The sequence below is a fragment of the Parasteatoda tepidariorum genome, chromosome 3 (genome assembly GCF_982258835.1).
Source record: "Parasteatoda tepidariorum strain Cologne lab strain chromosome 3, Ptep-v5.0, whole genome shotgun sequence".
NCBI classification, from domain to species: Eukaryota; Metazoa; Arthropoda; class Arachnida; order Araneae; family Theridiidae; genus Parasteatoda; species Parasteatoda tepidariorum.
The window spans coordinates 17,125,066-17,137,782 of NC_141757.1; the positions used below are offsets into that span (position 1 = coordinate 17,125,066).

At 27.2% G+C, this 12,717-nt stretch overlaps 1 protein-coding gene across 1 annotated transcript in view; it reads left to right on the forward strand.

Annotated features, from left to right (window-relative positions):
* Positions 1 to 12,364, forward strand: part of LOC107436237 (uncharacterized) — a 46,895-nt gene extending 34,531 nt beyond the window's left edge. Inside the window, exons 21-28 of the mRNA XM_043051047.3 lie at positions 584 to 760; positions 1,865 to 1,938; positions 3,242 to 3,418; positions 4,508 to 4,633; positions 4,747 to 4,880; positions 6,215 to 6,366; positions 8,556 to 8,594; positions 11,019 to 12,364. Coding sequence (XP_042906981.2) covers positions 584 to 760; positions 1,865 to 1,938; positions 3,242 to 3,418; positions 4,508 to 4,633; positions 4,747 to 4,880; positions 6,215 to 6,366; positions 8,556 to 8,581 — 866 coding nt within the window. The 3' untranslated portion in view covers positions 8,582 to 8,594; positions 11,019 to 12,364. The remainder of the gene's footprint in view (positions 1 to 583; positions 761 to 1,864; positions 1,939 to 3,241; positions 3,419 to 4,507; positions 4,634 to 4,746; positions 4,881 to 6,214; positions 6,367 to 8,555; positions 8,595 to 11,018) is intronic.
* Positions 12,365 to 12,717: the final 353 nt, after the last annotated feature.

Below are 12,717 nucleotides of genomic sequence, written 5' to 3' on the forward strand. Positions count from 1 at the left end.
AACCCTGACTCAATAAATTAAGTAAGTGAAGATAATTGAGAACGCATAAACCAATACAATACTATTTTATTTTAAAAACATTAATTAGAGGAATGTTTATTTTTAATTGCTTTATCATTAATTATCTTAAATTAGATTTCATGTCCTACAGTTAAAATCATGGTCCTGTAACTTTATTTAGTCTAGTAATGAATTGCAAATCCAGCTCTGTAACTGAATTTCTTTTTAAGAAAACCAGTTTAGTTTACTTTTAACTTTCCCACAAGTATGTAGACAACTGAGATATGCTGGCTTCATTCCCAGGTGGCAGACTCAGACTTGATACTAGACTTCAAAAACTTATCCCACAGTATAACAAGCATTATCATTCTAATAGTTCATAATGCAGAGAAATAACTCGAATATTGTTTTTTCATCATTTACAAAAAAAGATCTTTCCAGTTATTGTATTTTGTTCCTTTTTATGGGCCATGGAAAACATGCATTCCTGATAATTCTTATACATTCACAGATATTTATCAAATAACATTTTTAAATATAGATTTATACGTGTTAACTTTTTTTTTTCTTTTTTTTTTTGAAGGCATAATTCCAAAAGAAAAACCCTCTGAAATAAAAACTGTTCGGATTGTGAAAAGGCAGTCTGAAAGACGAAACCGTGAGAGAGATAAAAAACGTGTTACTTATGATGATCAGTCATCTGTGTGGGTGGTTGAAGAGCCTGATCTCTCCTCTGATGATCATTTAGATATTGATGATGGTTTGTATATATTTCAATACATTTTTAACTTTTTTGTTCTCTAAAAACCTTTATTTTGGAAAAAGTAGCTACTTTAATTTTCAATAAAATTTCCACTTGTAATAACATTTTATTCCTTTGATTGATTGCTTCAAAATAAATGTTTTAATTAACTAATTAAAATTATGTTTATCTTATTGTTGTGTATGGTCAATTAACAAATTAGTTGATGTAAAAAGATGTTAATTAATTGGTATATTTTAATTTTCTCAAAATAAATGCCATTACTATTTAAGGTGTTCTGTTACGACTGCCCTTAATGTATATTTTTAGAATCTGTGGTCAAAATTGAAGTAGTTAAAAATACATCAAGAGTTGAAAAAGTTAATAATTAAACGAAAAAGAAATAAAAATGACTAAAAATCTGTTGAATCATTAGTAAGAAAAGTGAATGAAAAACAATTAAACCATTAAGATTGTTTGTTGAAACAAAAAGAAGTTTCTAATAATCACCTTTTAGTGTTTCTTCCAGCAGTCCAACTTATTTTGATGTTTTCAGTCCTGGCCTCTCTACAAGTGATTAATCACATTTTGAGAGGGTTATTGTTTTAGGTATTCTCTCTTAAATATAATTTGGTGACACTTAATGTTAACATTCTTTGCTTCATTTTTGACGAGTTCTAAGTCGGGAAGGTGCAAGTCAAGGATTGAACCCTGGTTTTTCCAGACCAGATTCTGATTCTCTAACATCTGGGCTACCATGACATATGGGAATTTTAAAAAATTACATTAAGGACAATGATTACAGGACATACTGCATGTGATGTTCAAATATAAATAGAAATCAGTCATTTTAAATTCATTGAAATAAAAATTGCATTTGCCTTTTTTTCTGATGTTGTATTAAAAAAATTAACTATATTGTGATTCTCTTATTTTTACTATTTCTTAAAAAAGAATTTACTGTTTTAGAGGAATTTGTGCCATTTCTTAAAAAGAATTTATCTTTAACAATCTATACTAAATAACAATATATACTCTTGTGAAATGTATTATTATATCTTTCATGTTTATTATTGTATTAAAGTAATTTATGTAGTTAGTAACCAAAGTTAACTTTTATAGTCAAAGTCACCATACCATCTGCTGTAAGGCCCTCATCTATCCAGTTATTAACCTCCAATAACAGTCGCCAGTCGGTAGGTTTTAACTTTCTCTTATTTCAATATGTTTGACTTTCCTCTCTTTCAGCATATTCGTTCTTAAAATTTCGGAATGCACGAACTTTTCTGAGTAGAATAATGGGAAAATGTAAGTCTGCTTTTAAATTTGGGGGCCACAATGAATTTTATGTTAACTCATAATAAACTTAAATATTCTGCACTGTAAAAAGATTAATACCATATTGTTTTAAGAACTAATATTCAAAGTACAACAAACTATGTATAATTGACTGAATACCCATTTTAATTTCAAATTTGTCTTTTTATTTATAGCCCTTTTTGGGCACTTCTTGTTAAAAAGTTCAGAAATGCAGTTCGAATATAAGTTCAACTTGCGAAATAATGATTAACTATATTCAAGTATCATTTGGCCTTGAAATGATCAACACTTAAAATTACGGCAATGAAGCAATTTTCTTAAGAATTCACCCTTTAGTACTTAACTTATTTATTTTTAATTTCAATTATTGTTGAGAAGACAGTATTTTAAATATTTTTTAAAAGAGCAGAAACATACTTGCTCTGAAAAAACATAACTTTTTAACGCTTAGATTAACACATTCACTGCCAGCTGAGAAAAGGTGGTTATGCAGTATCTATCTTTGAAAAGTTGTAATCAGTAAAAATAATTTCAAAATTAACTTTTCTTTGATTAGCAACCCTTTTAGCTTTTAAAATTCGCAATAAGTTTATTTCAATAAACAGTACATTATTGTTGGGCAAAAATATCACATTTTCTGCCCAAGTAGTTAGATGATAATATACATCTTGTGACTACTTGATCTGTTTTATTCATACAAACTACTAAGAAGAATTTCATCACGCTCTGTCGCAGGATCGGCAGCAAAAATTTTAAAATATTTGGATTACTATAATTACAATATTTTGTTTAGTTACACAGGGTGCATAGCATTTTAAGAAAGTGCTTAAAGGTGCTTATTTTTTATTTATAAAAGTGCTTTTATTTTAAAGGTGCTTTTTTTATTCAGGAATTGTAAAAAGTGCCTAATTCTTTTAAAGAGAGATTTTTTTCTTTGCCATATCGATTGTTGCTCTAAATTACAAAAAATGCGTGATTTTCACAATTTTCTTTGCATTATTTATCAGAAACTAGTTATTTTATCATGATATTGTTGAGTTTTTGAAATGTTTCTATATTTTATTGATTTTATATTTTAAATTAAGAACTTTATGACAGGAAAAAATAAATTTTTCTTACTGCACTGATCCTAATTATTCTTTGTCGGAGTTACTAATGTAAAATATATTGTAATTTCAGAGTACCCAGTCAGCTCATGAGCGGTTATTTGGAACTTCAGCCAAAACTGTGAAAGATAGATCTACCTCAAATAATAGTCAGGATCGTGCATATCCTGTGAAGCGCTCCAAAAGAAGGCATTACACTGTCAGCGGATACCAGTATATGCTTGATCCTCAGTTTTCACAATATTTCAAAGTAAGTTTCCGACTTTTTTCCCCCCAAACCATAACTTGTTCACTCATTTTTGTTGGAAGCAGTTTTAGGTCATGATTCCTGTTAATTCCTGGTTTTAATTCCTGATTACATGATTCCTGGTTTTAATACTTTAAAAAAGTACATACATTTAATAAATATGTTTAAGTACTTTTTTGAAAAAAAATCAATAAAGAATAATTACTGGGTATTTTTAGATCGAGCATTAACATCTACAATTTTTAAACCATAGGCACAGGTTCTAAAAGATTATGCAGGCTATGATTATATTAATCCATGCTATTATTACTCATTCTTTTTAAAATAATTCTTTAAAATAAGTATTTTTTTTAAATTAACAGAATTCTCGTAACTCAGCTGGTATTTTTTTTTCCAGATTATTTTGTAATACAATTTCATATTTATATGATTAGTGCAATATAACCAGTGCTGACTCTTAAATATCTCTCCTTTTTTGTCCCCTTTTTTTAAAAAAAGAAGAATTTAAGGAATTTAATCAGTTGTTTACCCTTCTTTCCTAATGAAGCAATGGGTAATTACTTCTCATTTCCTTGCAGATTGCATTTTTTGCCCATTATCAGGCATTTTATATTTTATAAGTTTGCAAACTTAAAAATAAAATCAAATGTTTTCTTAAACATGCTTCGAATGTGGTTATATTCCAAAATTATTCATTCTGTTTCCCTTTTCATAAATTTTCATCTCATGTAAATGGAGGAGGAATATCTTCCTGAGCTTAAAAATAAATAAATGCTTAAATTTGTTGAAATCTGCTGAAAATAAACGTATCACAAACTTTTAAATAACAAATGTAAGCTCATAAATACAAAGCTTATTATTAATGAGCATTAAAATTGTCTCTAATTTAACTTTAAATTTCCTACATTCTTGACCAACTAAGTAATTTCTTAAATTTTAAAATTCTATTTCTCAAGAATTATAATATATATGTTAAAAGTTTAGGGAAGAAATATTTAAACTCCTGCCCTTTAATTACTGTCTCATGAGTTTAAATTAAAAATCACTATTATTCACATGCTGATATGTTTTTCTTTCTTCCAAAAAAACTAGGATAGACCTAGATCTAGAGATGATGTTGATATGGAAAGATGTCTTCGAACTGCAAACACTCCAGACATTGTGCGAAGTACAATAAAGAAAAGTGATGTATTTGATGATAATATTATTGAGCGTGAGGTATGTCTTGGCCTAAAAGTTTTTCAAAAATAAGTGCCTTGTCTTATACATTAAAATATATTTAAAATTGCTCCATGTTTGTTTTGAGCATTTTTAATTTATTCTCGTTTTAGTTGATGTTGCCTCAGAAAATTGAAATCCCTGAAAGATATGTTGAAGTAGAACCAGAGCAGCTATCAGCGATGGAAAAGTTACGCAGAAGTCAAAAGGCAGAGAATATTTGCAAAATGCTATCAGAAACCACAACGTAAGTTTATTTTTAATTAAGAAAAAGGTTGTTTTTTTATAATAAAAAAATTTGTAATTGTCTCCATCTTTTAATTTGTAATTATAATAATGTAGAATTTTAAGTGTATCTGGGATTCGTCATTTTGGCTGCTTGAATACTTTCTCTTCTTTCTACCTTGTTTTAAGGAAAAAATATGAATTTAAATTTTAAAAATTATTTTCTTTGTCTTCATATGGTTTTTGATCAATTGATATGTTTTTTTTTCTCTGTTAAATGTTTTGGAATGCCCTAAATTATTGACATTTTTAGTTCAAATATCATGCTACATTTCCAAAATTTTCTTTAACAAAATTTTCAAAATGTATCTGTAAAAACTCCATTAATAAAAAGTGAAACTAAATTTCTTAAAAGTTCCCATTGCTGAAATATATTAATTTGAGACATATCAAATTTTTATTTTAAAAAAATGATAGCTCTTTTTCTATAAATTTTAAACTTATTAAACTTAAACAACTTATGTTGTAATTTTATATGTAATTTTTATTTAAATTGTTTAAACTAATTCCAATCAATTTCTTTCTTTATTTCAAAAGTATTTAACTGGATGCTACCAAAGGAAAGATGCTTTTAAATTAGCAGATTTTTTTAAGAATAAACAAAAAATCTCGTAATAAAAATAAATATAAGTAGGACTTTAATTTTTCAATTGATTTGCAGTTTGAAAACTTTGTAAAAGAATAACTTCCATGCTAAGTATAGTATCCTCATTAAATCAAATGTGGGGGGGGGGGGAATTTCTGCATCTATATTTATTTTTCTATGAGTCAGTACTAAACACTGGATGTTCTGCATTCGGCAGAGATCACCCAAGGGGAGCATCTGCTCCTGCACCCGAGTACCCATGGTCAAAAAACTGGCATGAGCACAGTAAGCCTTGGCCCTCCATGAACTGTTAGACTACTAATTTAATATATATTTATTTCAAAAGTACCTTACAATCTGAAATTCAGACCAATCAAGACATATGAAATGTTCTGAAATAACTTATAACTCTAATATAGTGGTGGACAATCTTACAAAGCTTCTGTTTTTTAGGTGATTGAAAAAAAAATTAAAATCTTACTGTGAGTTATCTAACAAAAAAAACTGCCAACTTTTTTAACCAGAAATTTTACAATTGGTTTATCAGCTCAGTAGAGGAATCGAAGTTACTGAACTGGAGTGTTAATGCAAACTACCAAAAATGTCCCTTGCAAAACCCTCGGTGACAAACTACTTCTAGCTCGCTACTTTAATAGATGAACTTGTTGCTTTACTTACAAATAGATTTCATCCTGTATATTTACTTACAGAGCAACTTATGAGAATGTAGTTGAAGAGAGAAGTAAGTCACCTGAAGCTATTCACAAAAAACTGAGTGAAGAAAAGAGGAACAGAGCTCATTTACTTAACTTGAATCGAGCTATAGCAAGAGAGGTAGTTGAAAAAAGTAAAGCTGTTGCAGGTATGTCTTTTTTTTTTCTTCTTTTCTTTTTTTGCAGAATTGAACATCTGATTTCCATTGTTTTCTCATCTATTAAACTATTAATCTCTTATCTTTAAGCATAGACTAAAAAAGAGTGTAAAACTGTATGCTGATATTTAACACTATTTACTTTCATTAAAAAGTTAGCAAAAATTGCTGATAAAATGTTGGTTGATCTTTATAAATTAATGATGTTATGCATTCATAAAATTTACATAATTTCTGTTCTGTTTGAATTTTTATTAAAGTTTTTCTTGTAAAATTATAATGCATTAGCTATTATTTTAATGCAAATGGTACAAAAATAAATAATTAGCAAACATATTAATAAATTAAAATTAACATACAAATCATAGCTATTTAATGAATTTTTTTCATCCAATTATCCTGTCCTATAACCATTAAAATCTTAGTCACTCTTAGTCAATCATATATTTGAGTAGTAAAAAGGAAGAACCCTGATAATTCTGTTTTAGCCACCAATTTTTATGCAAATGGTAGCCTGTAAATGTCAATCCAAATTTATGCACCTACATGCCTGTTTTTCTATTAAAATTTTTTATAGAGATTTATTAGTTTTTGAATATTAGGAACAAGCAGTTATAAGTATTGATAGAGGATGGCCCAAATCTATACACTTTAAACCTTAATTTTTTATTAAAATTTTTATGTAGATTTATTTTTATTTTCCAATATTTATACTGGTTTAACATTTGGCAGTTGTTGTAGTTAAAAATACAGTGTACATAACTGACGTGATTTTTCATAAGAGACCCTTTGAAAGTCTTGGCCTGATTAACATGGATTTAAAACTGCTATTTCCTTCAAAACATTTTTTTATTCATTCTAAATTATACTTTACGAATTTATGAACGGAAAATTGTTTAAGAAAGGGTAGCTGATATAATGTTTGAAAAGTAATTTTCAGTATATGAGTGCGAAGTACTCATAGCAATGTTTCTAAAGGCAGTAAGACCCATAAAAATAGATACATTTGATAGGCAATTTGGGGTACCTTTACTGTATAATTCTTTTAGCTTAAATTGAATTCTTGATTTTAAAGAAATTATGTAGAATTTTGATGGATTTTCTTCTAGAAAATTTAGAAATTATTTACATGCTTTAGAATCTTGATCATCTAAATGTCTCAGTTAACCCAGTTTTTTTTTTTTTTTTTTTTTTTTTTAAGCACAAACACTTAATTTTCTTTTCTCAAATGTACATGAGGTATTTAAAATAACTCTTTTTTTCTGCTTTTCATCCTATAATTAATCATTTTATGTAAGTAACAAATAGATAATTTGTTAGTGGGTTGCTTTTTGTTTATTTATTTATTTTTTTAAGGAAATCTTTTTTTCTATTTGCTTTTTTATCTGACTTTTCATAATGAATAATATACTATAATTAAGTTTAGACTGTCTTAGACACTGTCTTCTTCAGCACTTCTTCTAAAAGATAGCATATTATGTTACCTATGCAAAAAATTATATAGCATTGTAGTTTTATGTGAATGCAATTAGGAGAAATTCTTTTAAAATTTTCAAAAAAAATTAATTAAATTAAATCAGCTAACAATTCTAAATTAAATGATGCTTTGTTCCATTGGTTTATTTCCAAAAGGAAGTGAAGGAGTACTATTACCTATTAGTACTCTATGTAGTAGTACAAAAGAAGAAGAAAAAATTAATGTTTTTCTTACGAAAAGACATTTATTAAATGATCATATTAAAATTAAATTTAAACGCTGTATGGCAATGTATTTTTTAAAAAAAAAATCAAATTTCAAAGTTTTTTGAATGAAATAAATTAAAGATATGTTTCCTTGAGAAATATGAATATTTTGATTAGCAGGAGTAGGTTCTGTCCCAAATACTTTGGATTATACTGAAGAACTGTTTTTGCATGTTATTTTGGACTGTGTTTGCCAAGTTTTTAATTTAATTCTATTTTATTTGAAATATAAACAAGTTTTCTTGTATTCTAATTTATATATTTGTTGATTATGGCATATTATATTTTTTTATTGAAATTTAAGAGTTATGCTTTTAATAATTTACCCTTTTGTAATCATTTGTTTATTATTTACTTTTTGTTTTTGTTCCTGACTGAAAAGAATTTGTTTCTATTATTTTTGCATGATTTAAAAATTTTATTTAATTATTTTTCAGCAAATGTATGTAGCCCTGGAAATTAGATAACATCTTAAGGTTTGTTATGTACATTTTTTTACTGAATTTTAGTTTCTCTAACTGTAATTTTAAGTTTTAAAAATAATTGTCTACTTACATGATCTTGTTTTGATGAATTTTGTAATCGTGTTATAACTATTGATTGGAATTATTTCCTTTTTATAATTCCAAAATTTAAAACTCAGTGTTAATTTAATAAATAAATTAAAGCAGTTTTTTTATAAACTGTGTTTTTTTTTTATATAAAGGAAGAAAAACATATTCTTCATCAAGTGATAAAACCTTTTGAGGACTTTATTTGTATTCAGTAAATTTAGTCTAAGTTTGTCTGTCTTTTAATTTTGACTATAGAAAGTTTATAAAATGTGATCTAACAGACTTGTAATTAAAACTTAACTACAGTGAAACACCTTTTATTTGTCTTTCATGAGATGGATATAAATTGATGTATAAATGAAAAAACATATAACAAAAAATTGAATATTCTAATGGAAATTCATCATGAAATTCATAATTTTGGTAACTTAATAGAATTGTTAATTTTTCACTTAATATTATTGATATAAAAACCAGAGAGGTATTCTACTTAATATTAAAAAAAACTTAATTTCTTTTAAACAATATGAAGATGAACAAAGCTTACTGATTTCAAGCATTCAAAAATATGCACCCATTCTCAAAACTTGAATGTCTGGTGATTCTGTTATAATTATTGTTGCATCTTGGTACGGCACCTAAAAAATAGTAACTAGCATCCAATGTTTTAATATACTTTAACCCAAAACTTGAATATTTTCGTAAAAAAAAGTAGTGAAATGTCTTACCTCGAATATTTATGTGCATTGAGTTTTGTCTTTTAATCTCTTTGTTTTGAATTCATAATACCCATTCAAGAAATGTTAATTCAAAACAGTGATGTTGTGTGAGCTAATTGCGAAGCATAAGTTTTAGCAATTGTGGATTGATTTTATATCATGGTTGAGCTACAAAAAAAGAATAGCAAAGTGTAAACTAGGCAGTAATTCTTAAGTGCAGCTGTTTTCAGGGCGAAAAATTGCAATGAGTGTTTCTTCCTGTCACATTAAAAACACAAAATACACAAGGAATTTGAAAAACAGCATGGAAATGGACAGAAAAATCACTTACTGTTGTTTAAAACGATCATCAAATGATATTGATTTATGATGGAATAGAGTGATTCCAGAAGTAATTACTCAAATTTTAAATTTGCGTGTCGTAATGACATATTAAAAACATCAGAAGTTGAAAAACCATGTGGAAATGTCCAAAAAGCAATAAATAAAGTGGAAATTTTTTTCGGTAAATCCAGGGTGCGTAGCGTTTGTAAAAAGTACTTAAAGGTGCTTTTTTGGGGATTTCGTTTTTAAAAGCTTTTAAAGGTGCTTTTTTTCCGAATAATTTTTTTTCTTCCCTTCAGTGATATCTGATGGATCCCATGCATTTCACGAAAAATGGGGAGTTTGGTACGTAATCATTCACGCGGACTTCTTTTCATACCCACGTTATGACTTGCGCATGCACGCACTTTTGAAACCGAAACCCGAGTGCTCCAATTCGGATAGAGAATATCAGATCCTTATGAAATGTTTTTCTTTTTAATTTATTTTAATTTTGTTCTTGTTTATTTTATTTTACTTTTTAACACTTTTTTTGACGTAAGAGGTAAGGGTACTTTAGTTCTGAGTTCAGGGTCAAGTTGAATTCACTCTGTGATGTGGGAAAGTACTGATTGTTTCGATTTACGCCCCTTTCTTTTTTTTCTTTTTTTTAACGCTAAAACTGTTTATAAAAAGTTTTTGTTTTTCAATAATATCATTGATTGAATATGAATTTTTTGAGTGCTTGAAAATTTTTGTTAAGTGCTTGAAAAGTTTTTAAAAAGTGCTTATTTTTGATTCAAAGATTTGGCTACGCACCCTGAAATCTTGCGGTTTAGCAAGGAAATCAAATTAAGTCTCAAAATTTTTTATTTTTTCAAACCTATGCATGTTCCTTTTATTTAATTATTAAAAATGTGTTTCGATTTAAATGTGGTTTAATCAGTTTTTAGACTTTCTTTGTGCAAGAAACTTGTAGAGTAAATTTTTTCATTGTAATTCTTTGTTGTGTTTCTAACATTCTTTTTATTTAGTAACGCATTTTTTCTTTCAAGCTTTACTAAATGTTATATAAACTGTAAATTTATATGCTCATATCTGTTCAGAAATGTAATTTTACACGCAATATGAGACTCCAAATATAAAAATTATTTGCACAAATCTGCTGTTAAAATCAAATTATTGCTCCAGAACACATTTTTTCTGTTCCAAAATGGTTGCACTGCTGTTCCATTTTTCATATTGGCTAATGCAAACAAAATATCAGCTGCTGGAATGTTTGCTTTTCTTTGATTCTTAAGTAGCTCTAATTTATTTATTTTAGTGCTTGCCACTTTGGAGCGCATGATGAAGAAGCCTCTCACTCCAGTTGAAGAAGACATAAGTCCTATGGCACCATTGCCCATCACCCAGCAACGGTACAACTTCTACGCCTGAAATACTCAGTTCATCATCTGCCTGAGGCAGACACCCCTAGTCTTGCCATTTATACTCCATCAATCCCAGTGATTTTATTTCTCTTGTAATTTTAGAGCCTTTTCTCTAAAAATGTTGTTACTGCAATAAATTGTTATTTAAAATGTACATTTTTCTCTGTTGCAGCAATATTGGCTGCCTATTGCATTGCAATATACTTTTTTTTTTGTATCACAATTTTTAGTACATAAATTTTATTATTTTGATTATTGTAAGTTGTACTACTTTTGTTTATATACTTTTATATCAGTGCTATTTTGTTGTATTTATGTTGGCAGCTTTATCAGATATGTTTGGTACTATGCCAAATTTTGATTCTATAAATAATTTTCATTGAGGTTTGATTTTTTTTTCTTGTAAAGAACTTTAAAATCAAAACAAATCATCCTATATTTTTCACAAGGCAATAAAATATGATGTACAGTAAAAATTTATTGCTAACAGAAATATTATACATTGTTATTACACAAAGCTTGTTACTTGTTATACTTTTGTGCTTATCACATGTTAGTTGTTTACTTGTATTATATGTATTTTTTCTTATTTTAAGAACAAGTTTTCAATTTTGCTACGTGTTTTTTCTTTAAATTCTGTTAATGATACAAAAGAAAATTCCATTTGTAACAATGGAAGAAAAATGTTATGTTTATTCACAGGTTGGAAAAATTTCTATTTCTAAAATGAAAAACCCATTTTTTAGGAGCTATTACATAATGCAGTAATAAAATCAGCTTTACATGTTGAATTTCGTAATACCCTTGGCACCCAGGCTTTTATTCTTGATTGTGTAATAATATATTGGAGCTTATAAAAAAACTAGCTTTGAAATTATTTTATTTTATTGCTGATTATTAAATAGCTGATACTTTGACACGTGTGGTTTTTGATCGACCTGATCTATTAGACTATACAATTAATCAGCATCCATATAAATGGTGGTCTATGATATGCCTATATTTTTTGGCATACAATAAAAATATTTAGATGCTCAATTTCAGTAGCGAATTAATCAATTAGTTAAGGTAACTTAAATTCCTTTTTGAACTAGAAGATGATCTTTTAGTTTATTCATAAATTTGTAATAATGAAAAATCTTCCAATCCTCTATATAATTTCTCCATTGTTAACTTAATTTCTTTTTCACTATTTGTTTAAACATATTGTTGTTATTAAATATTTATTGCATGAAAAAAATACATAAGTTTTGTTTTGCATTGTTAATGCTTATAAAAATGATGAATAGGGCTGTTGATTGTTTATAAATTTATCTCACGACAAGACAGTTTTGTGTGGATGATATATATGCTCACAAATATTTTTCATTAATGGTATTACTAGCATAGCTATGAAAAAATTTCAGAAAAGTTCCATTTTATTTATTAGTAACTAAAAAACTGCAATGTAATTTAAAAAATAATTTAATCTCTCTTTTGTTAGTTGAACTTACAAGTCTAATAAAAAAAAAATCTCGATTATAGGCAAATTCACCAATTTCTGTTTTTAAAATATAAATTCTAATATTTATGCGGTATTTTGCCATAAAAATG